At 42.4% G+C, this 27588-nt stretch overlaps 1 protein-coding gene across 3 annotated transcripts in view; it reads left to right on the plus strand.

Annotated features, from left to right (window-relative positions):
* Nucleotides 1-27588, plus strand: part of LOC123996622 (rho guanine nucleotide exchange factor 18-like) — a 114391-nt gene that overhangs the window by 26639 nt on the left and 60164 nt on the right. For all 3 annotated transcript variants that reach the window (XM_046300132.1, XM_046300133.1, XM_046300134.1), the window contains 3 exons: nt 17022-17089; nt 18285-18330; nt 20751-20934. In XM_046300132.1, the coding sequence (XP_046156088.1) occupies nt 17022-17089; nt 18285-18330; nt 20751-20934 (298 nt within the window). The remainder of the gene's footprint in view (nt 1-17021; nt 17090-18284; nt 18331-20750; nt 20935-27588) is intronic.

A 27588-nucleotide genomic window follows, 5' to 3' on the forward strand; every position in this document is an offset into this window, starting at 1 on the left:
AACAAAACCAATGTATGAAAGCTAAAACATGCTTTTTGGTCTCATTTTATGGTTAAGGTAAGACATAGGGTTAGCAGTGTGGTTAGGGTTAGGTTTAAAATACGATTTTAAAAAGAGGAATTGTAGAACTAGGCGGAGCTTCTGACTTTGCAACTTGGCCAGATAGTAACAACCATGTCTGTCACACAGAACCTTGAACTGGTTACATGGACAGTTGGAGTGAATCCAGAACAAATACATTTACTTGAACTGTCAGGTCATGTGCACGCCATTCTGTCTGTTTGGTCTTTACAGTACCTGTCCTCCCAAGATTTGCTGTAAACACTGAGAACATCAAACCGGTGCAAAGGCAAAACAAGACATTGTAGTCAATACCTTTTTTTTATTTTTTAAAGTGACTGTTTCAACTGTTAACATGATATTTAGGCCCACTAAGAAAGTATCTGGTAACAATGGCACTTTTATGGCACTTAACTTTGTAGAATTCTACAGAACTGGTAACTACCAAAGAAATGAACACGTAATTCATACCTCCATTACTGTGTAATTGCTATTTCCCCATGTACTTTCTGAGTAAATGCATGGAATGTTCTGTACCGTCAGTAAGATACATTTCTGCTACCAGATAATGTTTACAGCTACAATAGAAGTACAAAATGTTTCAGCACCAATGGGGCTTCTCCCACTGACACTGTTTCCTCACCCCTGTGCGGTAGCAGTCCAGACGATAAGATGTATTAACACAGGGAGTGATTTCAACACCAATGGGGCTTCTCCCTCTGACACTGTTTCCTCAGTGCCAACTGAAACTGTATTTTGAATTCCATAATTAAAAAGATATGATATATTTCATGATTTGAAACTGCATAGACTTAATATTGAATTCAAATACAATTTCTGTTGGCACTGAAATCACTCCATTATGTAGCCTGATGATGAAGTAGCCCTGTCTTTGTTGTGGGGTGAGGCAGTGTCAGCAGATGATAGGACAACGCAACACTAAACACACGCAGACAGGAGAGGAGTAGAACTATGGTCTAATACCAGTGTATGAGGGAGGTGGTTTTAAATGTTGTTTTTAAATCACTCCCACATAACAGCCTTTTCTTTGGACGTTGACATGGACATAGGGATACAACAGTATAGCCGTTAAGGGAAAAGGATGACTGAAATATTAACACCAAACAGAGCAGAGGGGCTTATTGAATGACTTGCCCTGGGACCCAGTGGAATACTGTGTCACCCACAGACACTTATTCTCACTATTTCATCCAACCGCATGCTCTTTACGTTTGGGTGGCCCAAGTAATGGCCTGAGACAAAATCCTAACCTCTTGGAATAACATGGACAGAACCCACAGGGAAAGGTATGTCAGTCACTGAATTTAATCTTTAAACCAAAATATACTCTCTCTCTGTTTTTACGAATGTAATTGAGCTGCGGTTGAAGTAGGACTCCCCTGGCTGCAAATAGGGGAGGATGTTTGTTTACAGAGGATGTTTGTTTACAGAGGATGCTTGTTTACGGAGGATGTTTGTTTACAGAGGATGTTTGTTTACAGATGATGTTTGTTAACAGAGGATGTTTGTTTACAGAGGATGTTTGTTTACAGAGGATGCTTGTTTACAGAGGATGTTTGTTTACAGAGGATGTTTGTTTACAGAGGATGTTTGTTTACAGAGGATGCTTGTTTACGGAGGATGTTTGTTTACAGAGGATGTTTGTTTACAGAGGATGCTTGTTTACAGAGGATGTTTGTTTACAGAGGATGTTTGTTTACAGAGGATGTTTGTTCACAGAGGATGTTTGTTTACAGAGGATGCTTGTTTACAGAGGATGCTTGTTTACAGAGGATGTTTGTTAACAGAGGATGTTTGTTTACAGAGGATGCTTGTTTACAGAGGATGTTTGTTTACAGAGGATGTTTGTTTACAGAGGATGCTTGTTTACAGAGGATGCTTGTTTACAGAGGATGTTTGTTTACAGAGGATGCTTGTTTACAGAGGATGTTTGTTTACAGAGGATGTTTGTTAACAGAGGATGCTTGTTTACAGAGGATGTTTGTTAACAGAGGATGCTTGTTTACAGAGGATGTTTGTTTACAGAGGATGTTTGTTTACAGAGGATGTTTGTTAACAGAGGATGTTTGTTTACAGAGGATGTTTGTTTACAGAGGATGTTTGTTTACAGAGGATGTTTGTTAACAGAGGATGTTTGTTTACAGAGGATGTTTGTTTACAGAGGATGTTTGTTTACAGAGGATGTTTGTTTACGTGCTGCTTTGTTGCCATTTGCTTTGTTGCCATTTGTTATTATTATATTGAAGGAGTTGAGACAAAACGTGTTAATGTGTGTGTCCCCTTCCCTCTTACCACACACACACTGTGTGTGTCCCCTTCCCTCTTACCACACACACACTGTGTGTGTCCCCTTCCCTCTTACCACACACACACTGTGTGTGTCCCCTTCCCTCTTACCACACACACACTGTGTGTGTCCCCTTCCCTCTTACCACACACACACACTGTGTGTGTCCCCTTCCCTCTTACCACACACACACTGTGTGTGTCCCCTTCCCTCTTACCACACACACACTGTGTGTGTCCCCTTCCCTCTTACCACACACACACTGTGTGTGTCCCCTTCCCTCTTACCACACACACACTGTGTGTGTCCCCTTCCCTCTTACCACACACACACTGTGTGTGTCCCCTTCCCTCTTACCACACACACACTGTGTGTGTCCCCTTCCCTCTTACCACACACACACTGTGTGTGTCCCCTTCCCTCTTACCACACACACACTGTGTGTGTCCCCTTCCCTCTTACCATAGAATTATTAGCTCAAGTTCAAACGCCATTGTTTGAAACTGTAGGTAGGTCCTCAAGCCACACATCACTTATAGTGCCCAGCTACTGGATAGAACGACATTTGGGTCTGTCTTTTTTTGTTGTATACGTTAATGTCACATCTCGTGTTAATTGTATTCACAGACCCTTCTCTTCGCACACATGGTGGTCCTTCTGTAGCTCAGTTGGTAGAGCATGGCGCTTGTAACGCCAGGGTAGTGGGTTCGATCCCCGGGACCACCCATACGTAGAATGTATGCACACATGACTGTAAGTCGCTTTGGATAAAAGCGTCTGCTAAATGGCATATATTATTATTATTATTATATTACATGGTCTACAGTGATTAGTTGGGAGGGGAATCCTCTGGAAAACAGTGTGACTGTAAACACATGGGCAAACATTATCAAACTCTCTCACTCATGGGTTTTTCATTTTTAAACTGCATGGGGAACTTGTAGTCTCAGTGTCCATTTCATATTATACTATATTTTCACTCTGGAATGAGGAAACTACTGCCTGGTCTCTTTCGTTCAGTTCATTGTCTAGGAGACATAATATATAGCTACAGTATATATTCTACTGTAGTACATTATCCTAAATTAAACTCTTAAAGGGCTTGAAGTGTTTACAGACCTGAGTAGAGCGACAAAGCCCGCAATCACCTAAAAACAGGCAGAAATCGGACAGCAGGACAAGACTGCTTGGGAATATTATTAATCACTGTTTACTTTAGTTGGCTTATTAAGCATGAAACAAATCATACTGATATCTCACAAGGCACCAAATAATCAGGATGCTTAGGACTGGGCTGCCTTATGATTCAACACTAACCAGTGACAGACAGGCAGCAGGCGGCAGTGCAAAACACACACACACACACACACACACACACACACACACACACACACACACACACACACACACACACACACACACACACACACACACACACACACACACACACACACACACACACACACACACACACACACACACACACACACACACACACACACACACACACACACACACACACACACACACACACAGGATAGAAAGACATACCGTGGCATGACTTACATTTGAGTAAAGCTATTACATATGTTTTTTTTAGTTGGAATCTTCTAAAACACTACAAGCCAAATGAATTCAACCCCAAATGTTTAACAAATGCAGGAAAAATAAACAATCATCTTTAATGGCCTACTTATTGGCGTGAGAAAAGAAGTGAGTGTCCCTTTAATTCTGAACCCAAGCCTAGGATAATCAGCCTGTGGAATGCGTCGTTTGTAAAACCAGGGATTGTTCCCATAATTCTTGCTTGTTGGAGAGTGTAGGGAAGCCGAGCTGGACGGAGAAAACAGTGGGAATATACTGATTTTACACGACATACCGATATCTTTTGAATTGGATCACAGACTTGTGTTTTTTTCTTTCACGGTAAGCTCTCGAACAAAAACAGGTGGATGCGCCGTTTTTCTTTTCTCTCTCTCTCTCTCTCTCTCTTGTTGCAGAGATCTGCTTAGATGCTACAGTAGTTAGCTAACCAGTATGCTAAGGTAGTTGACCGGTAAATTAGCCATCTATAGGCCAGCTAGCTAACTAACTGATAAAGGTACAGAGTTCAGAGGCAAAATACACGTAGAGATGTTTTAGTAGCTAGCTACCTGCAGACCTGAAATGCGTACCGTATTTCAATGTTGTATTTAAATACGTTGGCTTAGCTAGGTAGCTTGATATCCAAGTTAAGAGCTAATTACAGTAGCTAACTTAGCGAGCTAAGTATGCCAACTAAGCTAGTTAGCTTGTTTATGTTCTATAGGACTGTAGCTAAGTTAGCTAGCTAACGTTAGATTGAACACCAATTGGCTATAATTTGCTACTGTTCCTTACAACTATCTTAGCTAGCTATCTTTTTAAGATTTGTGATTTGAGATCCTCTTGCAACAGGTGATCGAGCTAAGTTTACTACTAACGTTATCTAGTATCTGTTTTTACTAGAAAGTCAATCATCTAGCTTTCTCTACAATATGCAGGCTTGTCTCTCATGGTTTGTTTATATTTTTGCCTGTTGTCTTTTAAAATATTTTTTTATTTAAAATATCCGTCTGAAAATCACTGCTAAACTGCATTGTAACTTTCTTAGATTAAAATATAATCTCAAACAAATGCACTATTTCATAAGTATATCAGTAACGTTATATCTCAAACGAATGCACTACAGCCTAAGTATATCATCCATATTTGGCATGCTTCATTTGGGAGTGAAACATGGATGGTTCCTTGTCCCATTTCTTCAAACACTGCAGTACATAAGCCCAGGTCTGGACTAGGTGGTCACATTTCCCACCAACCTCTCTCAGTTCTCTGAGCTCACTGGGTCGGGGTCACATGGTAATAATTGTGCTTGGCAGGTCTGCCAGTGTATAACAGCTCACCCCAGTGCCTCTGAGTCTACCCCTGTTAGGACACTGCTTCTCCACGCCTGACTGACCACCCTCCTACCCTGCCTCTACCCACCCTCCTGCCCTGCCTCTACCCACCCTCCTGCCCTGCCTCTACCCACCCTCCTACCCTGCCTCTACCCACCCTCCTACCCTGCCTCGACCCACCCTCCTACCCTGCCTCGACCCACCCTCCTACCCTGCCTCGACCCACCCTCCTACCCTGCCTCGACCCACCCTCCTACCCTGCCTCGACCCACCCTCCTACCCTGCCTCTACCCACCCTCCTACCCTGCCTCTACCCACCCTCCAACCCTGCCTCTACCCACCCTTCAACCCTGCCTCTACCCACCCTCCTACCCTGCCTCTACCCACCCTCCTACCCTGCCTCTACCCACCCTCCTACCCTGCCTCTACCCACCCTCCTACCCTGCCTCGACCCACCCTCCTACCCTGCCTCTACCCACCCTCCTACCCTGCCTCTACCCACCCTCCTACCCTGCCTCTACCCACCCTTCAACCCTGCCTCTACCCACCCTCCTACCCTGCCTCTACCCACCCTCCTACCCTGCCTCTACCCACCCTCCTACCCTGCCTCTACCCACCCTCCTACCCTGCCTCTACCCAGGGATGAGTCAGGTGCACTGAACAGGCTATGCTACTCAGTCAGGGCAGACCAGCTTCCTCTCACCAAGTTCCTATTCAGTAGGTTGGCATATTTTAGAAAGCTGCAGATGGACAATATATTATGGAAAGAAAAGTTTTCTGTGTTGTGGAATATGAACTTGTTTTGATTCATTGGAGCAATATTAGGCTAAGAAACAAAAACTGTTTTGAAACTTGTTTGGCTAACGATGTCATATGTGATCTTTAGTGCTGAGGCTTCTGTCCGGGGATAACTGTGAATTAGCCTAGACCTAGGTCAGGTGCACAGGCGGTTGTCAGCAGCGCAGCAGAAGTAGACGACGTAGCACACGGAAGTGGTTTCTCTCAGTCGGTATTAGATGTGTCATTTTGTAACATTTATGAGTCATCATTCCAACAGTCGTCTGTACGACGACTGCAGGACCTGACTTATGTTAGAAAATTGGAGTGCTGCTGTGGGTAGATTGTTTAAGATGTCAGTGTGAATACATTATTATATATATACATATACACATATATGTACACACACTTGATGGTGTTAATTGGTTACATTTGGGTGAGGCTGTACTATCAGGTGAGAAGCTTGGCTTCCCATCCATAGGGGAGGGGCTATCTATCTTCATGCCAGAAAGTTCAATTGACTCCTGTGCTACAAATAAAACTAACAGTAAATACCAAACTGACAAATATGTCTAGGCCTTGTGCTTTATTAAACATTATGTATTACTACTAGTAAGGCTCCTCTTCCAGGGAAAACTAAATAACTTTCATAAGAAATCCCTTCACTATCGCATTCTGTGTGGCGGTTTCTCCCTTAATAAAGATAACACAAGGCCTTGCATTCTTCAGGGCAGGTTTATATTGAGGAGTGTCTGCTAGCTGCTGCCTGTTGCCTCCACCTCTCTCGTTGTGGTGGGTCATGGAATTTAGAATGTCAACCAAGTGACCACGGTCACCGTTTTATAATTGTTTGAATAGCAAACATTTGGTAAAAAAAAAAAACGATATTTTTTTTCCTCCGTCTCCTGTGTTGGTTCGCCAGCGTGGCCTGTTTTGGTAAGACATTGGGGGCATGTATTTTATGATACTCCTTTGTTACAACACCTCGCTGAAACAAACAAAGTTTCATCACGTTGTGAAGAGTCCATGTTGCCGTGGAAACAGACTCACCCTCCCCTTTGTCTGAATACCAAGCTGTCTAAAGTCAGCTGTTCTTTCAATAACACAACCTTCTTCTAAAACTGGGTAGTTTGGTCTCCTTATAGTGTCTGTTTGACGTGAACCAGGCTTTAACTTTGGTGCTTTTGGGAAAAGTTTGTTGACTTAAATATGTAAAACTTAAATAAATACAAAAAATATATGTATTAAAGTGGTTAATGACAGTTATATTATTTTAATGATATTAATTTTATTTTTAATGACATTTCTTCATGAATAATTGTAAATTTACACTATTCTACAATGACCGTTTCAGCCGGTGGCTCCTGTCTCAAGAGGGCTGTGTTTCTGTACACAACCATTAAGTCAGTTGGTCATTAGTGCGGAGTGATAAATTGACCTTTTTGGTTGGTTTTTGTTTTTTAAACAACTAATTGACCAATGTACGTTCAATTATTTGAATTCCATTTCATTTTTTTCTTTTCTTCTGTGAGCTCAATGCGCATATTGCACAGTTTCTGTAGCGAGAAATATGATCAAGCCTGAACTATGCGATGTTGTAGTTTCCAACAGGCCAGTATTCTACATAGTTTATAGCAGAAAACGTGGTATTTAACTACAATGACCATAAACCATTGCGCACCTACTTGTCTGTTTGTTTCTTTTACACCTACTACGTAAGAGAGAAGAACGCATGATAGAGGAATACAGAAAAGTGGCTTCGTGAGGCATCTCTACCTGAAAATACATCATCTAAGTCATTGATGGCCTGGTTGGTATTCAGCAGTCATAAAAGTATGCCTTTTTTACTTTGAATAACTACTAAAATAGTTTTTTGTTGTTGTCAGGCAGCAGCTTTCTAGAGAACAGATGACTTAGAATTAAATAGTCATAAAACAAATATAATATACACAACTCAAATATTTGAAAATAAAGTACTGTGAATAAATGATGGTTAATAAGTGATAAACAGTAATGGGCAGTCACTACCAACATGGGGCTTTTATTAATTGTTTTCTGTGTTTTGGAATTCAACCCACAATGCATTGTGCATTTAACCCCCCCCCCAAACTGTCCTCAAAACACTAATCGCTCGCACTGTCGGTCAAGTATGCAGCACTATGCACTTGGCTGCACCCTCAGTTGCTATCCTGTGTTCACTGCTGGGCCAGCCAACAGGTGCAAGGGAGGGTGTGGTGACTGACTGGCTGAATCAAATAAAATACTATGTTATTTGTCTCTCGCTTTGTACATTTCAAGTGTAGACTAATAGTGAAATGCTTACTTACGGGTCCTTTTCCAACAATGCAGAGTTGGATGCACTATGCCGAAATTGATCCGCCAATTCCTGGTTGCTGAAATTCAAATTGTTTGCCTAATTTCAATTTGTCAAAAAACAAGCAATTATAGTGTAACGATCATTGTACCAGCTGTGAAATATATTTTCCATAACCAAAAATATGGTGTTTTCAGCTGTTGGAAGCTCATGTACAAAACCAAAAGTAAAAGATGCAAAACTGAAACTTTAACAGGAAGCATAGAAATAACCCCCCCCCAAAGAGATCTACCCCTTCTTTGACTGCCGTTCAATGAAAATGACAGATCTATAACACACATTTCTATGTGAATTTGATTGAGTTGCCCAAAAAGTTATATGTATATATATATATAACAGCTTTGAAGATAAACAAAAGAATACATCCATAGTGACACGAGGAATAAATAAACAGTGAATAACTAACGAGCAAAATAACATGGCTATATATGGGGAGTAGCAGTACCCCTGCACATCGACTGGGTATGAGGTAATAACATGGCTATATACGGGGAGTAGCAGTACCCAGTCGATGTGCAGGGGTACGAGGTAATAACATGGCTATATACGGGGAGTAGCAGTACCCAGTCGATGTGCAGGGGTACGAGGTAATAACATGGCTATATACGGGGAGTAGCAGTACCCCTGCACATCGACTGGGTACGAGGTAATAACATGGCTATATATGGGGAGTAGCAGTACCCCTGCACATCGACTGGGTACGAGGTAATAACATGGCTATATATGGGGAGTAGCAGTACCCCTGCACATCGACTGGGTACGAGGTAATAACATGGCTATATATGGGGAGTAGCAGTACCCCTGCACATCGACTGGGTACGAGGTAATAACGGCTATATACGGGGAGTAGCAGTACCCAGTCGATGTGCAGGGGTACGAGGTAATAACATGGCTATATACGGGGAGTAGCAGTACCCAGTCGATGTGCAGGGGTACGAGGTAATAACATGGCTATATACGGGGAGTAGCAGTACCCAGTCGATGTGCAGGGGTACGAGGTAATAACATGGCTATATACGGGGAGTAGCAGTACCCAGTCGATGTGCAGGGGTACGAGGTAATAACATGTCTATATACAGGGAGTAGCAGTACGAGGTAATAACATGGCTATATACGGGGAGTAGCAGTACCCAGTCGATGTGCAGGGGTACGAGGTAATAACATGGCTATATACGGGGAGTAGCAGTACCCAGTCGATGTGCAGGGGTACGAGGTAATAACATGGCTATATACGGGGAGTAGCAGTACCCAGTCGATGTGCAGGGGTACGAGGTAATAACATGGCTATATATGGGGAGTAGCAGTACCCAGTCGATGTGCAGGGGTACGAGGTAATAACATGGCTATATACGGGGAGTAGCAGTACCCAGTCGATGTGCAGGGGTACGAGGTAATAACATGTCTATATACAGGGAGTAGCAGTACGAGGTAATAACATGGCTATATACAGGGAGTAGCAGTACCCAGTCGATGTGCAGGGGTACGAGGTAATAACATGTCTATATACGGGGAGTAGCAGTACCCAGTCGATGTGCAGGGGTACGAGGTAATAACATGGCTATATACGGGGAGTAGCTGGGGTGTCGGTGTGGTGTGTGTGTGTGTGGGTTGGGGTGTCGGTGTGGTGTGTGTGTGTGTGTGTGGGTTGTGGTGTCGGTGGGTGTGGTGTGTGTGTGTGTGGGTTGGGTTGTCAGTGTGTGGGTTGGGGTGTGTGTGTGTTGGGGTTTCAGTGTGTGTGTGTGTGTGTGTGTGTGTGTGTGTGTGTGTGTGTGTGTGTGGGTTGGGGTGTCAGTGTGTGTGTGGGTTGGGGTGTCAGTGTGTGTGTGGGTTGGGGTGTCAGTGTGTGTGTGGGTTGGGGTGTCCGTGTGGGTTGGGGTGTCCGTGTGTGTGTGTGGGTTGGGGTGTCCGTGTGTGTGTGTGGGTTGGGGTTTCAGTGTGTGTGGGTTGTGGTGTCGGTGGGTTGGGTTGGGGTGTGTGTGTGTGTGGGTTGGGGTGTGGGTTGGGGTGTGTGTGGGTTGGGGTGTGTGTGGGTTGGGGGTGTGTGTGTGTGTGTGGGGGTTGGGGTGTGTGTGTGTGTGTGGGGGGGTAGGGGTGTGTGTGTGTGGGGGGGTTGGGGTGTGTGTGTGTGTGGGGGGTTGGGGTGTGTGGGGGTGTGGGTGTGTGTGTGGGTTGGGGTGTGTGTGTGGGTTGGGGTGTGGGTTGGGGTGTCAGTGTGTGTGGGTTGTGGTGTCGGTGTGGGTTGGGGTGTGTGGGTTGGTTGTGGTGTCAGTAGGTGTTGGGGTGTGTGGGTTGTGGTGTCAGTAGGTGTGTGTGTGTGTGTGTGTGTGGGTTGTGGTGTCAGTAGGTGTGGGTGTGGTGTGGGTTGTGGTGGTTGTGGGTGTGGTGTGGGTTGTGGTGTGGGTTGTGGTGTCAGTAGGTGTGGTGTGGGTTGTGGTGTCAGTAGGTGTGGTGTGGGTTGTGGTGTGGGTTGTGGTGTCAGTAGGTGTGGTGTGGGTTGTGGTGTCAGTAGGTGTGGTGTGGGTTGTGGTGTCAGTAGGTGTGGGTGTGGTGTGCAAGAGAGTTGGAGAATAAAGGGTCAATACAGGTAGTCCGGGTAGCCATTTGATTTAGCAGTCTGGTCTAGCAGTCTGGTCTAGCAGTCTGGTCTAGCAGTCTGGTCTAGCAGTCTGGTCTAGCAGTCTGGTCTAGCAGTCTGGTTTAGCAGTCTGGTCTAGCAGTCTGGTCTAGCAGTCTGGTCTAGCAGTCTGGTCTTGCAGTCTTATGGCTTGGGGGTAGAATCTGTTCAGGGTCCTGTTGGTTCCAAACTGGCTGGCTGACTGACTGACTGGCTGGCTGTTCAGTGTTTGCTCACTATCGGCCCCTCACCACACCATTACTGAATCATTCTTGCTAACCCTGTCTGGCAGGCCTTTTCAGCTGCTGAGTACCCTGGTACTCACTCAGCTATTGCCGACCCGAGCTGAACCCTGACCCTGACATAATACATTTATCCCCACCACAACTGAAATTACACATTTACAGTTGAAGTCGGAAGTTTACATACACCTTAGCCAAATACATTTAAACTCAGTTTTTCACAATTCCTGACATTTAATCCTTGTAAAAATTCAATTTCTTTAGTAATTTAGGATCACCACATTATTTTAAGAATGTGAAATGTCAGAATAATAGTAGAGAATTATTTCTTTCAGCTTTTATTTCTTTCATCACATTCCCAGTGGGTCAGAAGTTTACATGCGCTCAATTAGTATTTGGTAGCATTGCCTTTTAAATTGTTTAACTTGGGTCAAACGTTTTGGGTAGCCTTCCACAAGCTTCCCACAATAAATTGGGTGAATTTTGGCCCATTCTTCTTGACAGCTGGTGTGTAACTGAGTCAGATTTGTAGGCCTCCTTGCTCGTACACTCTTTTTTGGTTCTTCCCTTCACATTTCCTATAGGATTGAGGTCAGGGCTTTGTGATGGCCACTCCAATACCTTGACTTTGTTATCCTTAAGTCATTTTGCCACAACTTTGGAAGTATGCTTGGGGTCATTGTCCATTTGCAAGACCCATTTGCGACCAAGCTTTAACTTCCTGACTGATGTCTTCAGATGTTGCTTCAATACATCCACATAATTTTCCGTCCTCATGATGCCATCTATTTTGTGAAGTGCACCAGTCCCTCCTCAGCAAAGCACCCCCACAACATGATGCTGCCATCCCTGTGCTTCATGGTTGGGATTGTGTTCTTCGGCTTGCAAGCCACCCCCTTTTTCCTACAAACATAACGATGGTCATTATGGCCAAACAGTTCTATTTTTGTTTCATCAGACCAGAGGACATTTCTCCAAAAAGTAAAATCTTTGTCCCCATGTGCAGTTGCAAACCATAGTCTGGCTTTTTATGGCTGTTTTGGAGCAGTGGCTTCTTCCTTGCTGAGCGGCCTTTCAGGTTATGTAGATATCGGACATCTTCACAAGGTCCTTTGCTATTGTTCTGGGATTGATTTGCACTTTTCGCACCAAAGTACGTTCATCTCCAGGGGACAGAATGTGTCTCCTTCCTGAGCGGTATGACGGCTGCGTGGTCCCATGGTGTTTATACTTGCATATAATTATTTGTACAGATGAACTTGGTACCTTCAGGCATTTGGAAATTGCTCCCAATGATGAACCAGACTCGTGGAGGTCTACAATTTTTTGGGAGGTCTTGGCTGATTTATTTTGACTTTCCCATGATGTCAAACAAAGAGGCACTGAGTTTGAAGGTAGACCTTGAAGTACATCCACAGGTACACCTCCAATTGACTCAAATGATGTCAGTTAGCTTATCAGAAGCTTCTAAAGGTATGACGTCTTTTTTTCTGGAATTTTCCAAGCTGTTTAAAGTAGAGGTCGACCGATTAATCGGAATGGCTGATTTCAAGTTTTCATAACAATCGGAAATTTGTATTTTTGAACACAGATGTGTACAATTTTTTATTTAAATAAAAAATTGTACACCTTTTATTTAACTAGGCAAGTCAGTTAAGAACACATTCTTATTTTCAATGACTGCCTAGGAATGGTGGATTAACTACCTTGTTCAGGGGCAGAACGACAGATTTTTACCTTGTCAGCTCGGGGATTCAATCTTGCAACCTTACAGTTAACTAGTCCAACACTCTAACCACCTGATTACATTGCACTCCACGAGGAGTCTGCCTGTTACGCGAATGCAGTAAGCCAAGGTAAGTTGCTAGCTAGCATTAAACGTATCTTATAAAAAACAATCAATCAATCATAAACACTAGTTAACTACACATGGTTGATGATATTACCAGTTTATCTAGCGTGTTCTGCGTTGCATATAATCAATGTGGTGCGTATTCGTGAAAAAGGACTGTCGTTGCTCCAATGTGTACCTAACCATAAACATCAAGGCCTTTCTTAAAATCAATACACAAGTATATATTTTTAAACCTGCATATTTAGCTAAAAAAAAATCCAGGTTAGCAGGCAATATTAACCAGGTGAAATTGTGTCACTTCTCTTGCGTTCATTGCACGCAGAGTCAGTGTATATGCAACAGTTTGGGCCGCCTAATTTACCAGAATTTTACATAATTATGACATAACATTGAGGGTTGTGCAATGTAACAGGAATATTTAGACTTATGGATGCCACCCGTTAGATCAAATACGGAATGGTTCCATATTTCATTGAGATGATAGTTTCCGTATTCGACCATATTAATGACCTAAGGTTCGTATTTCTGCGTGTTTTATTATGTTATAACTAAGTCTATGATTTGATAGAGCAGTCTGACTGAGCGGTGATAGGCACTAGCAGGCTCGTAAGCATTCATTCAAACAGCACTTTCATGCGTTTGACAGCAGCTCTTCACAATGCTTCAAGCATTGCGCTGTTTATGACTTCAAACCTATCAACTCCTGAGATTAGGCTAGTGTAACCAATGTGAAATGGCTAGCTAGTTAGCGGGGTGCGCACTAATACCGTTTCAAACGTCACTCGCTCTGACACTTGGAGTAGTTATTCCCCTTGATCTGCAAGGGCCGTGGATTTTGTGCAGCGATGGGTAATGCTGCTTCGAGGGTGGCTGTTGTCAATGTGTTCCTGGTTCGAGCCCAGGTAGGAGCGAGGATAGGGACGGAAGCTATACTGTTACACTGGCAATACTAAAGTGCCTATAAGAACATCCAATAGTCAAAGGTTAATGAAATACAAATGGTATAGAGGGAAATAGTCCTATAATTCCTATAATAACTATACACGTTAGCTTTCTTACATGGCACATATTGCACTTTTACTTTCTTCAACACTTTGTTTTTGCATTATTTAAACCAAATTGAACAAGTGTTCATTCAGTATTGTTGTAATTGTCATTATTACAAATAGGCCGATTAATTGGTATCAGCTTTTTTTTGTCCTCCAATAATCGGTATCGGTGTTGAAAAATCATAATCAGTCGACCTCTAGTTTAAAGGCACAGTCAACTTAGTGTATGTAAACTTCTGACCCACTGGAATTGTGATACAGTGAGATATAAGTGAAATAATCTGTCTTTAAACAATTGTTGGAAAAAGGACTTGTGTCATGCACAAAGTAGATGTCCTAACCGACTTGCCAAAACTACAGTTTGTTAACAGGATAATTGTGGAGTGGTTGAAAAACTAGTTTTAATGACTCCAACCCAAGTGTATGTAAACTTCCTACTTCAACTGTATCCCCACCACAGCTGACATCACAGGTGTATCCCCACCACAGCTGACATCACAGGTGTATCCCCACCACAGCTGACATCACAGGTGTATCCCCACCACAGCTGACATCACAGGTGTATCCCCACCACAGCTGACATCACAGGTGTATCCCCACCACAGCTGACATCACAGGTGTATCCCCACCACAGCTGACATCACAGGTGTATCCCCACCACAGCTGACATCACAGGTGTATCCCCACCACAGCTGACATCACAGGTGTATCCCCACCACAGCTGACATCACAGGTGTATCCCCACCACAGCTGACATCACAGGTGTATCCCCACCACAGCTGACATCACACGTGTATCCCCACCACAGCTGACATCACAGAGGACCTGCTTCCTTTTTTCTGTTTGGAGGTGTAGTTAAACTTTTTTTTTTAAACACAGTATTACATGGCAGAAATACAATTTGATATACACATTAAATGGTACTCAGACATATATCTGTTATACATGATTTGATATATGGTATTTTGGGTCCTGACTATCGCAGATCGTGAGTTTTTAATCCCACCCCTCTGCTACATTTCATTAGGAGTCCTTTTATAAACACACTGGAAATAGGGGTGTTCCATCCTTTTGGCATAATGTTCACGTGGGCGTGGTTACTGACTGGGTAAAACTTTACATGAAAAATAATTCTCATTTACAAGTCAAAAATCACATTTTATCTTCTGACAGTTTCATATTTAATCATACACGTTTTACAACATTTAGATGTAACTCTGACATATACATTGTGAAAGCTCTTAAAGTTACGATGTTTCCGTTTATAACGTCTTTAATGGTATCACAAATGATACAACATAATCATTGTTTGGATCCCCACCGACCATTTCCCACATTTGTTTGTGTGTTAGGAGTATTGTTTCATTATCCACTTTTCAATGCTGAAGTTCTTTGGGCAAGAATCTCTCTCTACCACTCAGACATTCCAATCTTGGATACTGAGAGTTAGAAACCATTTACGACTGGTTGTTAAGTCATAAAACCAACCCAACTTTCCCCCCTCTTTGAGTCTCATAGCAAAGGGTCTGAATATTTATGCAAATAAGGTATTTCTATTTTTTTGTTTTAATAAATGTGCAAACATTTCTAAGTTTGGGGAAAATAGGATATTAATTAGCATGTTTTGTAATGTGACCAATGTTATGTGGACAACTAGAAATACCTAGGTGTCTGGTTAGACTGTAAACTCTCCTTCCAGACTCACATCAAACTTCTCCAATCCAAAGGTAAATCTAGAATTGACTTCCTATTTCGCAACAAAGCATCCTTCACTCATGCTGCCAAACATACCCTTGTAAAACTGACCATCCTACTGATCCTCGACTTCGGCGATGTCATTTACAAAATAGCCTCCAATACCCTACTCAATAAATTGGATGCAGTCTATCACAGTGCCATCCGTTTTGTCACCAAAGCCCCATATACTACCCACCACTGCGACCTGTATGCTCTCGTTGGCTGGCCCTCGCTTCATACTCGTCGCCAAACCCACTGGCTCCAGGTCATCTACAAGACCCTGCTAGGTAAAGTACCCCCTTATCTCAGCTCGCTTGTCACCATAGCAGTTCCCACCTGTAGCACACGCTCCAGCAGGGATATCTCTCTGGTCACCCCCAAAACCAATTCTTCCGTTGGCCGTCTCTCCTTCCAGTTCTCTGCTGCCAATGACTAGAACGAACTACAAAAATCTCTGAAACTGGAAACGCTTATCTCCCTCACTAGCTTTAAGCACCAACTGTCAGAGCAGCTCACAGATTACTGCACCTGTACATAGTCCATCTATAATTTAGCCCAAACAACTACCTCTCCACCTACTGTATTTATTTATTTATTTATTTATTTATTTATTTTGCACCCCATTATTTCTATCTCTACTTTGCACATTCTTCCACTGCACATCTACCATTCCAGTGTTTTACTTGCTATATTGTATTTACTTTGCCACCATGGCCTTTTTTTGCCTTTGCCTCCCTTATCTCACCTCATTTGCTCACATTGTATATAGACTTATTTTTCTACTGTACTATTGACAGTATGTTTATTTTACTCCATGTGTAACTCTGTGTTGTTGTTTGTGTCGGAACTGCTTTGCTTTATCTTGGCCAGGTCTCAGTTGTAAATGAGAACTTGTTCTCAACTTGTCTACCTGGTTAAATAACGGTGAAATAAATAAATAAAAACTCCAATGCTGTTCAAATGTAACTTTTTAGAATTGTTTTGTAACTGAAAATAAAGTTGACCCATTGAACAATGAGACTCATTTCTCCTCTCTCTCTCTCTCTCTCTCTCTCTCTGTCTCTCTCTCTCTCTCTGTGTTTTGCAGACTGTGCAGTGAACGTTCACAGGAGTTGTCGGACGCTACTAGCTGAGTGTAACAGCAGCAAGAACAAGGTATGTGGTCACAGCACTCCGGAATACTTTTTTTATTTATTCACACCTTCTCATTTAGATCCCAAAAGTCTTGCACTTACAAGCAAGGTAATGTCCTTCGTTTTGCCAATGCGAAGCGTCTAAGTGGTTCTCTCCCTCCAATTTAACGTTGTCCATGTCTTTGCTTCGTTACAGCGCCTTCAGCAAGTTTACACCGTTTGGCTTTTTCCACGTTTTGTTGTTACAAAGTGGGATGGAAATTGATTTGTCTTTTCTTTTTTTTTGTCAGTGGAAGAAAAATTATAATATTTTGTGTTAAAATATATATAATAATAAAACAATATGTAGAAAATAATACACTAATATCTCTTGCTTAGATAAATGTTCAACCCCCTGAGTCAATACATGTTAGTCACCTTTTGGCATGTTAGTCACCTCTCTGGGTAAGTCTCTAAGAGCTTTCCTTCACCTGAATTGGGAAACATTTGGTCTGTTTATTCCTTTCAAAATTCTTCAAGCTCTGTCAAATTGGTTGTTGAACATTGCTCGAGAACCATTTTCAGGTCTTGCCATATATTTTCTATCAAGTTTAAGGAAAAACTAATTTGTCCACTCAGGAACATTCACTGTGTTCTTGGTAAGCAATACAAGTGTAGATTTGGCCTCGTGTTTAGGTTATTGTCCTGCTGAAAGGTGACTTCATCTCCCAGTGTCTGATGGAAAGCAGACTGAACTAGGTTTTCCTCTAGGATTTTTGCCTGTGCTTAGCTCCATTCATTTTATTTTTCATCCTGAAAAACTCCCCAGTCCTTAACTATTACAAGCATACCCATAACATGATACTTGAAAATATGGGAGTGGTACTCCGTAATGTGTTGAATTGGATTTGCCCCAAACATACCTCCTGTATTTAGGAAAAATAGTTATTTTTATGTTATTTTTTTTTGCAGGATTACTTTAGTGCCTTATTGCAAACAGGATGCATGTTATGGAATATTTGTATTCTTCCTTTTCACTTTGTCAATTAGATTAGTATTGTGGAGTAACTACAATGTTGTTGATACATCCTCAGTTTTCTCCTATCACATCTCAATTTAGTCCATTTAAAATTCAGTCTGTAACCATAAACATTCAGATAAAGTCTAGGGGTGTGAATATACTCTGAAGGCACTGTATATATTTCTCTGCTTGAAACTTGTGTTTTTTCTCCTGATAGAAGGATTCTCTGCATAGGACTCCCACAACAGTGTCGCCGAACCTCGGTGAGTGGAAAAAATACACACACACACACACACACACACACACACACACACACACACACACACACACACACTTTTGTTATCCTCGTGGGGACCTAAAAACCCCTAACCTAACCTTAACTATTACCCTACTTGTAACTAAACCCCTAAGCTTAAAATAGCCTTATCCTCCTGGGGATGTGGGAAATGTCCCCACGAGGGATAATTTGACTTGTTTTACTTTCCTTGTGGGGTCTTTGGGGATTTCAGGTCCCCACAAGGTTAGGACAAGAACACACACACATGCTAACTTTTCGCCCTTCAAAGCTACAACATTGGAATGATCACATGAACAAGATCTCCCGTCATTGATAGATCTCCCCTCTCCCCATCCCCTCTCTCCTCTCCCCATCCCCTCTCTCCTCTCCCCTCTCCCCCTGTTCCAATTCTCTTCTCCCCCCTCTCCATTCCCTCTCTCCCCTCTCCTCCTGTCCCAATTCTCTTCTCCTGTCCCCATTCCCTCTCTCCCCTCTCCTCCTGTCCCAATTCTCTTCTCCTCTCCCCATTCCCTCTCCCATACTTTCTCCCCCCATACTCTCCCCCCCCTCTACTTCCCTCCTCGTCTCCCCATTCTCACTCCTCCTCGGCTTGGCATCCATATGCAACAAACCGATTGGCTCAACTGACTAATAACAGGGCAGCGTGGAGGCTGTCTCCATCCCAACCAGAAATAGACCGGTCCTGGAGATGGGTTGGAGACAGTTATATAGCTTCTGTTTGTTTACCTCCACCATGCTGCCCTGTGATTGGTCAGCCCTGTTTTTGCCTATGGATACAAGGTAGGAAAGGGGGGAAGGGATAGAGAGGGGTGACAACGAGAAGGCAAGAGTAGAAGGGAGGAGAGGTTATGGATAAGGAAGTATAAGGAAAGACAAGTCATGTGATGTGATGGCACATGATCACATGACTTGTATGCTCTGTGATTGGACAATACAGACCACAAGACTCATGGTTTAAAACAAACTGACGGTAAAAAGATATAATTTCTCACCACAGAGGTAAAAAAATGGGCACTACAACATGCGAGTTGTTTTGCAGTCTCGGTAGAAAATAGAACATTGCACAGTTAAAATCGCTAATATTTTGATATCACCACGGGTTACTAGGATTGAGAATCCACGCCTGGAACTCCGTCGTTGCAGCCGGGCAGGGGAGAATGGACAGTTTTCCACTTAACTTCCTACAAGTGGGAGCTCTTGGCTCTTTTGACCTTATACAATCTTTCCTCAAACACCAGATCTCAAAACATCACAAATATTTTTTATTTAAATGTTTTGGTTTTGGAGACATGAAACATTGTGAATTTATGTTTTATAAAAATAAAAAAAATTAATACAAAATGTAAGAAACTCACCTGGTTTTATAAAGTTAACATTAATGCAAAGATTCTCATATTGGCCCGTTTACAAATCTCTGTTCAGTTTGACGTTTCTGGTGTATTCTCGAATGCCAGCGCTAGCCTTTTATTAAGACCTCTGACGTGTGTTCGAGCGAGCTGACAGACTCCAGGGAGGTGTTCGTGTATTTTTCCACATTTTGTTACGTTACAGCCTTATTCTAAAAATGGATTAAATGTTACACACACATTATGACAAAGCACATTTATTACAAATAAAGAAATGAAAATATCACATTTTATATAAGTATTCAGACCCTTTATTCAGTACTTTTGTTGAAGCACCTTTGGCAGCGATTACAGCCTTAAGTCTTCTTGGGTATTACTCTACAAGCTTGGCACACCTGTATTTGGGGAGTTTCTCCCATTCTTCTCTGCAGATCCTCTCAAGCTCTGTCAGGTTGGATGGGGAGCGGATGTAGATCGGGTTCAAGTCCAGGCACTGGCTGGGCCCACTTAAGGACATTCAGAGTCTTGTCCCGAAGCCACTTCTGAGTTTATCTTGTGTGTGTGCTTATGGTCGTTGTCCTGTTGGAAGGTGAACCTTCGCCCCAGTCTGAGGTCTCCAGAGTATTAGATCAGGAGTCCGGTGCTATATATATCCCTGTGTGTTGTCTCGGTGACTTCAGCATCATCCCTTCTGAAGCAGTATCACCTCCCATTCTTCCACCAGACAGACACTATGAAACTACTGTAGCAGTTAATAAAGGGGTTGACAGGGCCAGACCTCCCTGCAATGTCCAGGGGGCCCTCGTGGGGTCTGTCTGGGCTGCAATGTCCAGGGGGCCCTCGTGGGGTCTGTCTGGGCTGCAATGTCCAGGGGGCCCTCATGGGGTCTGTCTGGGCTGCAATGTCCAGGGGGCCCTGTCTGGGTGCTGATGCACAGAGACTACCTCACCAGTCACTTCCTGCAGGGTTCAGTGTAGAGCCTGACTGCAGCGTTACAGGGGGTCCAGCAGTGCTCTAACCATCTCTCATGTCTCCCCAGCCCTGAGGGATCGGGACCAGTCTTCTTCGGCCCTTGATTGCCCCTCCGGTTCTCCGCGCATCCCAGGCATGACCCTCACCCCGCGGGGACCCAGTGTTCAGCCTGCCTTAGCCGCCTTCAACAGCTCTTCCTCCAGCCACACTGCTGCAGCCAGCCTCAACCACAGCCACAACAGCCACACCGGGTTAGTAGCAAGAACAACTCGCCACCTGGCCAATTAATCAATAGGCAACACAAACTATGCTGCTGGTCAATAAGTGTTTGGTTCGTGGAACCAAATATTCTGCATAAAAGTTTTAGGTTTGTTGTCCCAATTCTACTCTATAGTTAAAGGCTCTATACATACTGTTCTATGTCAGCTGTAGTAGTTATAGGCTCTATACATACTGTTCTATGTCAGCTATAGTAGTTATAGGCTCTATACATACTGTTCTATGTCAGCTGTAGTAGTTATAGGCTCTATACATACTGTTCTATGTCAGCTGTAGTAGTTATAGGCTCTATACATACTGTTCTATGTCAGCTGTAGTAGTTATAGGCTCTATACATACTGTTCTATGTCAGCTGTAGTAGTTATAGGCTCTATACATACTGTTCTATGTCAGCTGTAGTAGTTATAGGCTCTATACATACTGTTCTATGTCAGCTGTAGTAGTTATAGGCTCTATACATACTGTTCTATGTCAGCTGTAGTAGTTATAGGCTCTATACATACTGTTCTATGTCAGCTGTAGTAGTTATAGGCTCTATACATACTGTTCTATGTCAGCTGTAGTAGTTATAGAACAGTATGTATAGAGCCTATAACTACTATAGCTGACATAGAACAGTATGTAAGGAGCTTTAGGAAGCGTACATCTCGTTGGTCTTGTTGGTATTGAGGACCAATTGTGATTGGTCACACCACTCTACAGAGTCATCTAGGACCGGGCCATGATGTTCCTTGTCATCATGCAACATGCTGATAAAGGTGGTGTCTTCAGAGAACTTAACGAGGTGTCTGGGAACTAGTACAACTATTAGTGTACAAGATGTACAGGAGTGGGGACAAAACACATCCCTGTGGGTGGTGGAGTGGGGACAAAACGCATTCCTGTGGGGACAAAACGCATTCCTGTGGGGACAAAACGCATTCCTGTGGGGACAAAACGCATTCCTGTGGGGACAAAACGCATTCCTGTGGGGACAAAACGCATTCCTGTGGGGACAAAACGCATTCCTGTGGGGACAAAACGCATCCCTGTGGGGACAAAACGCATCCCTGTGGGTGGTGGAGTGGGGACAAAACGCATCCCTGTGGGGACAAAACGCATCCCTGTGGGGACAAAATGCATCCCTGTGGGGACAAAATGCATCCCTGTGGGGACAAAACGCATCCCTGTGGGGACAAAACGCATCCCTGTGGGGACAAAACGCATCCCTGTGGGGACAAAACGCATCCCTGTGGGGACAAAACGCATCCCTGTGGGTGGTGGACAAAATGCATCCCTGTGGGGACAAAACGCATCCCTGTGGGTGGTGGAGTGGGGACAAAACGCATCCCTGTGGGGACAAAACATTATTATCCATCCCTGATACAATTAACCTGGAACATTATTATCCAATGTGATACAATTAACCTGGGATACAATTAACCTGATAACATCCCTGATGGGTGGTGGATAACATTATTATCCAATGTGGGGACAATTAACGCATTATTATCCCTGTGGGGACAAAACATTATTATCCAATGTTACCCTTAGATACAATTCACCTGATAACATTATTATCCAATGCTACCCTTAGATACAATTCACCTGATAACATTATTATCCAATGCTACCCTTAGATACAATTCACCTGATAACATTATTATCCAATGTTACCCTTAGATACAATTCACCTGATAACATTATTATCCAATGCTACCCTTAGATACAATTCACCTGATAACATTATTATCCAATGCTACCCTTAGATACAATTCACCTGATAACATTATTATCCAATGCTACCCTTAGATACAATTAACCCGATAACATTATTATCCAATGCTACCCTTAGATACAATTAACCCGATAACATTATTGTATTACTGTTTCCCCTCTGCCGCAAATGTCGTACATTTCTCAGTGTAAGAAATCCGTCATTTAATCCCAGATATTTAATAAATATGCATTCGCATTCTCCTATGGCTCCTTTAATTGACTTATTTTAGATAACTTCCATCCGTCCCGGAATGAAGAATCCTACTTAAGCACGCCAGTATACAATGGGATAAAAGCGTCTGCTAAATGGCATATATTATTATTATTATATTATCCGTCCCGGAATGAAGAATCCTACTTAAGCACGCCAGTATACAATGTTTACCTGAATTAAATTAAACTCCAAAATTGACCGTAACTAGCAAACAAATAAACAACCCACTTTTATCAGCTAAATACAAACTATACGAAAACTCACTACTTATAATGCTTCAGATGGCAAAATTACTCAGAGACTCACGTCCACATCTGTTAGTTCCTCAAGAAAACAAATCCCAACTTGCCCCTGTTACGCATGTCTACGTATCAGGGGAAAAGCTTGAATAACCAAATTCAACCCAGCTTACTTCCCGACACGTATACAGTTATGTTTTTCTATAGAGGTTGCTTTTCAAACTTTAAATATCCTAACATGGTTCCACACTATGGAAACAGTGCTCAAATTCACTGGTGTTACATAAACAATCAAACCAGGAATCAATAAGAATCCATCAGAATCCATTACCACGATGTTTTACGATTCATACATCCAGTCTCTCTCTCTCTCCCATAGCCTAGTTCAATCCAAACAAACGCCACAAATCTTATGATGCCTACCTAGGTATCAGCTGATAGTTTTTAGCATCTTTCCTGACTATCCTGGATACTCTCAAATTACTATTAAAAATGTATTTTGTCATTTAAAAAAATTCAACTTCTGAAAAGTTACTCGAAACACTAGTACACACACTAACAGACAAACAATTTTCTCCGTTACCCCCAGTCCCTGGCGACAAAAGTGCCTCGCTAGTGACGTCATCAAGCGCTCAACCTCAGCCCAATTCGTAGCGACTTTAAATGAATTGTAAATGATTGTTGTTCGATTAACCAAACCTAATTTATCACATCTGTTCAAATCCTGAATTATAATTTACCACCCCAACCAATATCTCTAAATTCGCTAATTTTATAAAAACATTTCGATGGGCATAAATCGTAATTGTCTCTTTGTTATCATTTAGAATCCATTTTGCTCTAAGTAACTGTCTCGTCTTTGACTTAGTATTTTAATTACAACTCTATTCCCAATACGTTATTCACTTATTCGATTGTCGCCTCTGACTTTCCCCACAGTTAAATTACAACCTTGTTGACGACTCTTGCAGGGAGTGTTACACTCCCGTGCGAAATTTCTAGTTTCGTTAAAATGAAACCATCTTGTATTTTTCTTTTGACTCACCTTATCCATTTTTCTCAACATTATTATTATAATTGTCCGTAGTCCCAAAACTTCGACACCGGGAATTCCCAGAAAATCATCCTAATTTAAAACCCTTCCTTGCTATATTAGTAATATCAGCTTCCATTCAGGTTCTTTGTCTGAGTCAGATTTTGGACGCCTCCCTTCCATTCTCTTTGTTCTCCTATTACGGTAATCTCCCGCTAGTTTCCGACACTTCTTTTGAGGAATTTCTAAACAATCCTTCCTTTTCTGTCTGACTATTTGTGTGTCTCTTTTATGGAAATCTTATCAATAGCTTTGACTTTTTAATCAGATATTAGCCCTAGTTAATATCTTATTTTCCAGTTGTGTCAGAGGGCTTTTAAAGAACGCTAATAATCGTTATCTCACGCCACTAATTGTTAGACTCCCCTCTCGCATGGAACTATCCTGTCTATAGATATGGATTTTATCTAATTTCTTTAGATTTAAGTTTCCCTCTCCTCCTTATTTGGATATTTCCATAGTATTAGTTGAATCGTAACGATGATCAATACTGCCACAATTAAAATCACCAATCCAGTTATCTTGCGCATTCTTGCCGTCTCCCCACGCCCAGTATTTGTACAAGATCACCGTCCTATCCCCCAGTACCTATTTAATATCCCGTCTTAATCTCGGGCGGGTGTGCCTCTCATGATTAAGTTTAGTTTATTTACGGTAGTGCACATTACCTCAGGTTATTTTCGAACCTGCTTCAGTGTATATCGGTTATACAAAACCCAGTGTATGATGGTCATACAAACCCTGTGGGAATAGTAAAGCTCCCATTATTGATGAATTCTGAAAATTTCAGAACATCAATTACAGAACTCAAATCCCCCCAGAATCGCGAATAAAGGCTACTTTACCTGCTGCCGACTGGGAAAGCATTGTTCGTTTGATCTAGTCACCGTATCTGCCGTCTGTAGTGTTTACCAGCCTGTTTTTAACCTCCATTCCGGGGCCAGGACTTTAATAACGTGCACAATTTTTTCCCGGCGTATGGCCTCCAGATGGCAGAGACGGGTATTTAGATCCGGCTCGAAGGACCAATTGTTAGAGGAATTCTAAATTCCTATATGTTTTGTAGCCAAAACCAAATTCGCACTCTATTTCATTAATGAGTTGTAAATTCATTAATTATGCATGAAATAGATCCGAGACCAGTCTTAAAAGTCAGGTAACAGCGTTTATTGCAAGAGAGTACTGACCAAAAATACAAAGAACCTTACATTATAACAGAGACAACATAAAATGACATCATCAGTTTCCCACACCCTCTCCGATCCACACAATAGCGCAGTGTCTTCAGTTCTGGAGATCTTCTTCCACTCCCCTCATAAAACAAACATTCCAATCTGTCTAAAAGACATCTTCTCCTCCACTACTGGAACATCAAAGACCATTCTTATCTGTCAGAAAATATATATGCCTCCCTTTTCCCTTTCCCACAAGGTACAGATAATGAATTTGTTTTACTTACATTTTCAGTAACAGCTTAACCAAGAGCCCATACATTTCATACCATAACATAATAGTATTAAAATAACTGGTTCTAATCTAATGTATGCATAATTAATAATTTCAACTATAATTTCCTCCAACAACAACGTTGTACATCTCTTAAAGCCTGTCCATCACCCTCAGCATGAACTGATCTCACGTTGCACATCTCCTAAAGCCTGTCCATCACCCTCGGCATAAACTGATCTCACGTTGTACATCTCCTACAGCCTGTCCATCACCCTCAGCATAAACTGATCTCACGTTGTACATCTCTTAAAGCCTGTCTATCACCCTCAGCATAAACTGCCTTCTTCCTATTAAGTATTGATTTGAGATGTTTTGATACCCAAGGCTTATTGTTAGGGGATATTTTACAGGTTTTAGTGGCAGAACTGACTCAACACAGAAGTTTACATTAGTCTGAAACAACGTCTGTGAGTTCATCCAGATCAGAGCTGCTGTCCTCAAATACCTCCCACATAGTACAGTCAAAACACCCCTGGAGACCAAATACCTCCCACATAGTACAGTCAAAACACCCCTGGAGACCAAATACCTCCCACATAGTACAGTCAAAACACCCCTGGAGACCAAATAACTCCCACATAGTACAGTCAAAACACCCCTGGAGATGAGTGATACTGTTGTCGTGCCTGATCTAGACCGTTTAACTGTAGGTTTCTCCCTCTCCAGCAGCCGACAGTAGGGTTGGCCTGAGGTAGTTGTAACTGTAGGTTTCTCCCTCACCAGCAGCCGACAGTAGGTTGGCCTGAGCCAGTTGTAACTGTAGGTTTCTCCCTCACCAGCAGCCGACAGTAGGTTGGCCTGAAGTAGTTGTAACTGTAGGTTTCTCCCTCACCAGCAGCCGACAGTAGGTTGGCCTGAGCCAGTTGTAACTGTAGGTTTCTACAACATTGTGGTCTGATTTCCCCAGGGGAGTTGTGCTGGTGGCAGAGAACGCATTTGGTATTTTCCAAATAGCACAAATCAAGTGTCTCATTTTTCCCAGTGTGACATTTCACATTCTGGTGGTATGTGCACAGGACTTTGTGCAAAGTACAGTTGTTAAAAAAAACACAACTCCAAAAAATGTGGATGCGTCATATAATCTCTGACAAATTATAAATAATCTCTGATGCCTTTTTGTTTTATTATCTTTTGGTTGAATGTACACAACAGTAACAAAGAATTGGGAGAACTCACAGGGAAGATAGTAGGGTCACAGTGACACAGGAAGCAGTTCAATGTCGGGGGTACAGAGTGTCTCTCTTACCAGGATCCATTTACACCACTGGTCCCTGACAAGCAGGCAGACGACCCCGTCTTGTTACCCTGTGACAGTTAGATCCCGGTCTGCTCTGACCAGAGGGAAGCCGGCGTTTGTACACCGGGAGAATTTACACAATCAGCTAGGAGTATGTACTGCAGTCAATATATTAGACTAAGCCATGTTAAGAATCCAGTGTAATAAATAAATAGTGTCATTTAAAATACAATGTACACTAGTAGAGATATTATGATGAGCTACGTCGAGGATACAGTATCAAATCAAATCAAATTTTATTTGTCACATACACGTGGTTAGCAGATGTTAATGCGAGTGTAGCGAAATGCTTGTGCTTCTAGTTCCGACAATGCAGTGATAACCAACAAGTAATCTAACTAACAATTTCAAAACTACTGTCTTATACACAGTGTAAGGGGATAAAGAATATGTACATAAGGATATATGAATGAGTGATGGAACAGAGCGGCATACAGTAGATGGTATCGAGTACAGTATATACATATGAGATGAGTATGTAGACAAAGTAAACAAAGTGGCATAGTTAAAGTGGCT

This window comes from Oncorhynchus gorbuscha, linkage group LG15 (assembly GCF_021184085.1).
Source record: "Oncorhynchus gorbuscha isolate QuinsamMale2020 ecotype Even-year linkage group LG15, OgorEven_v1.0, whole genome shotgun sequence".
Classification (NCBI taxonomy): Eukaryota; Metazoa; Chordata; class Actinopteri; order Salmoniformes; family Salmonidae; genus Oncorhynchus; species Oncorhynchus gorbuscha.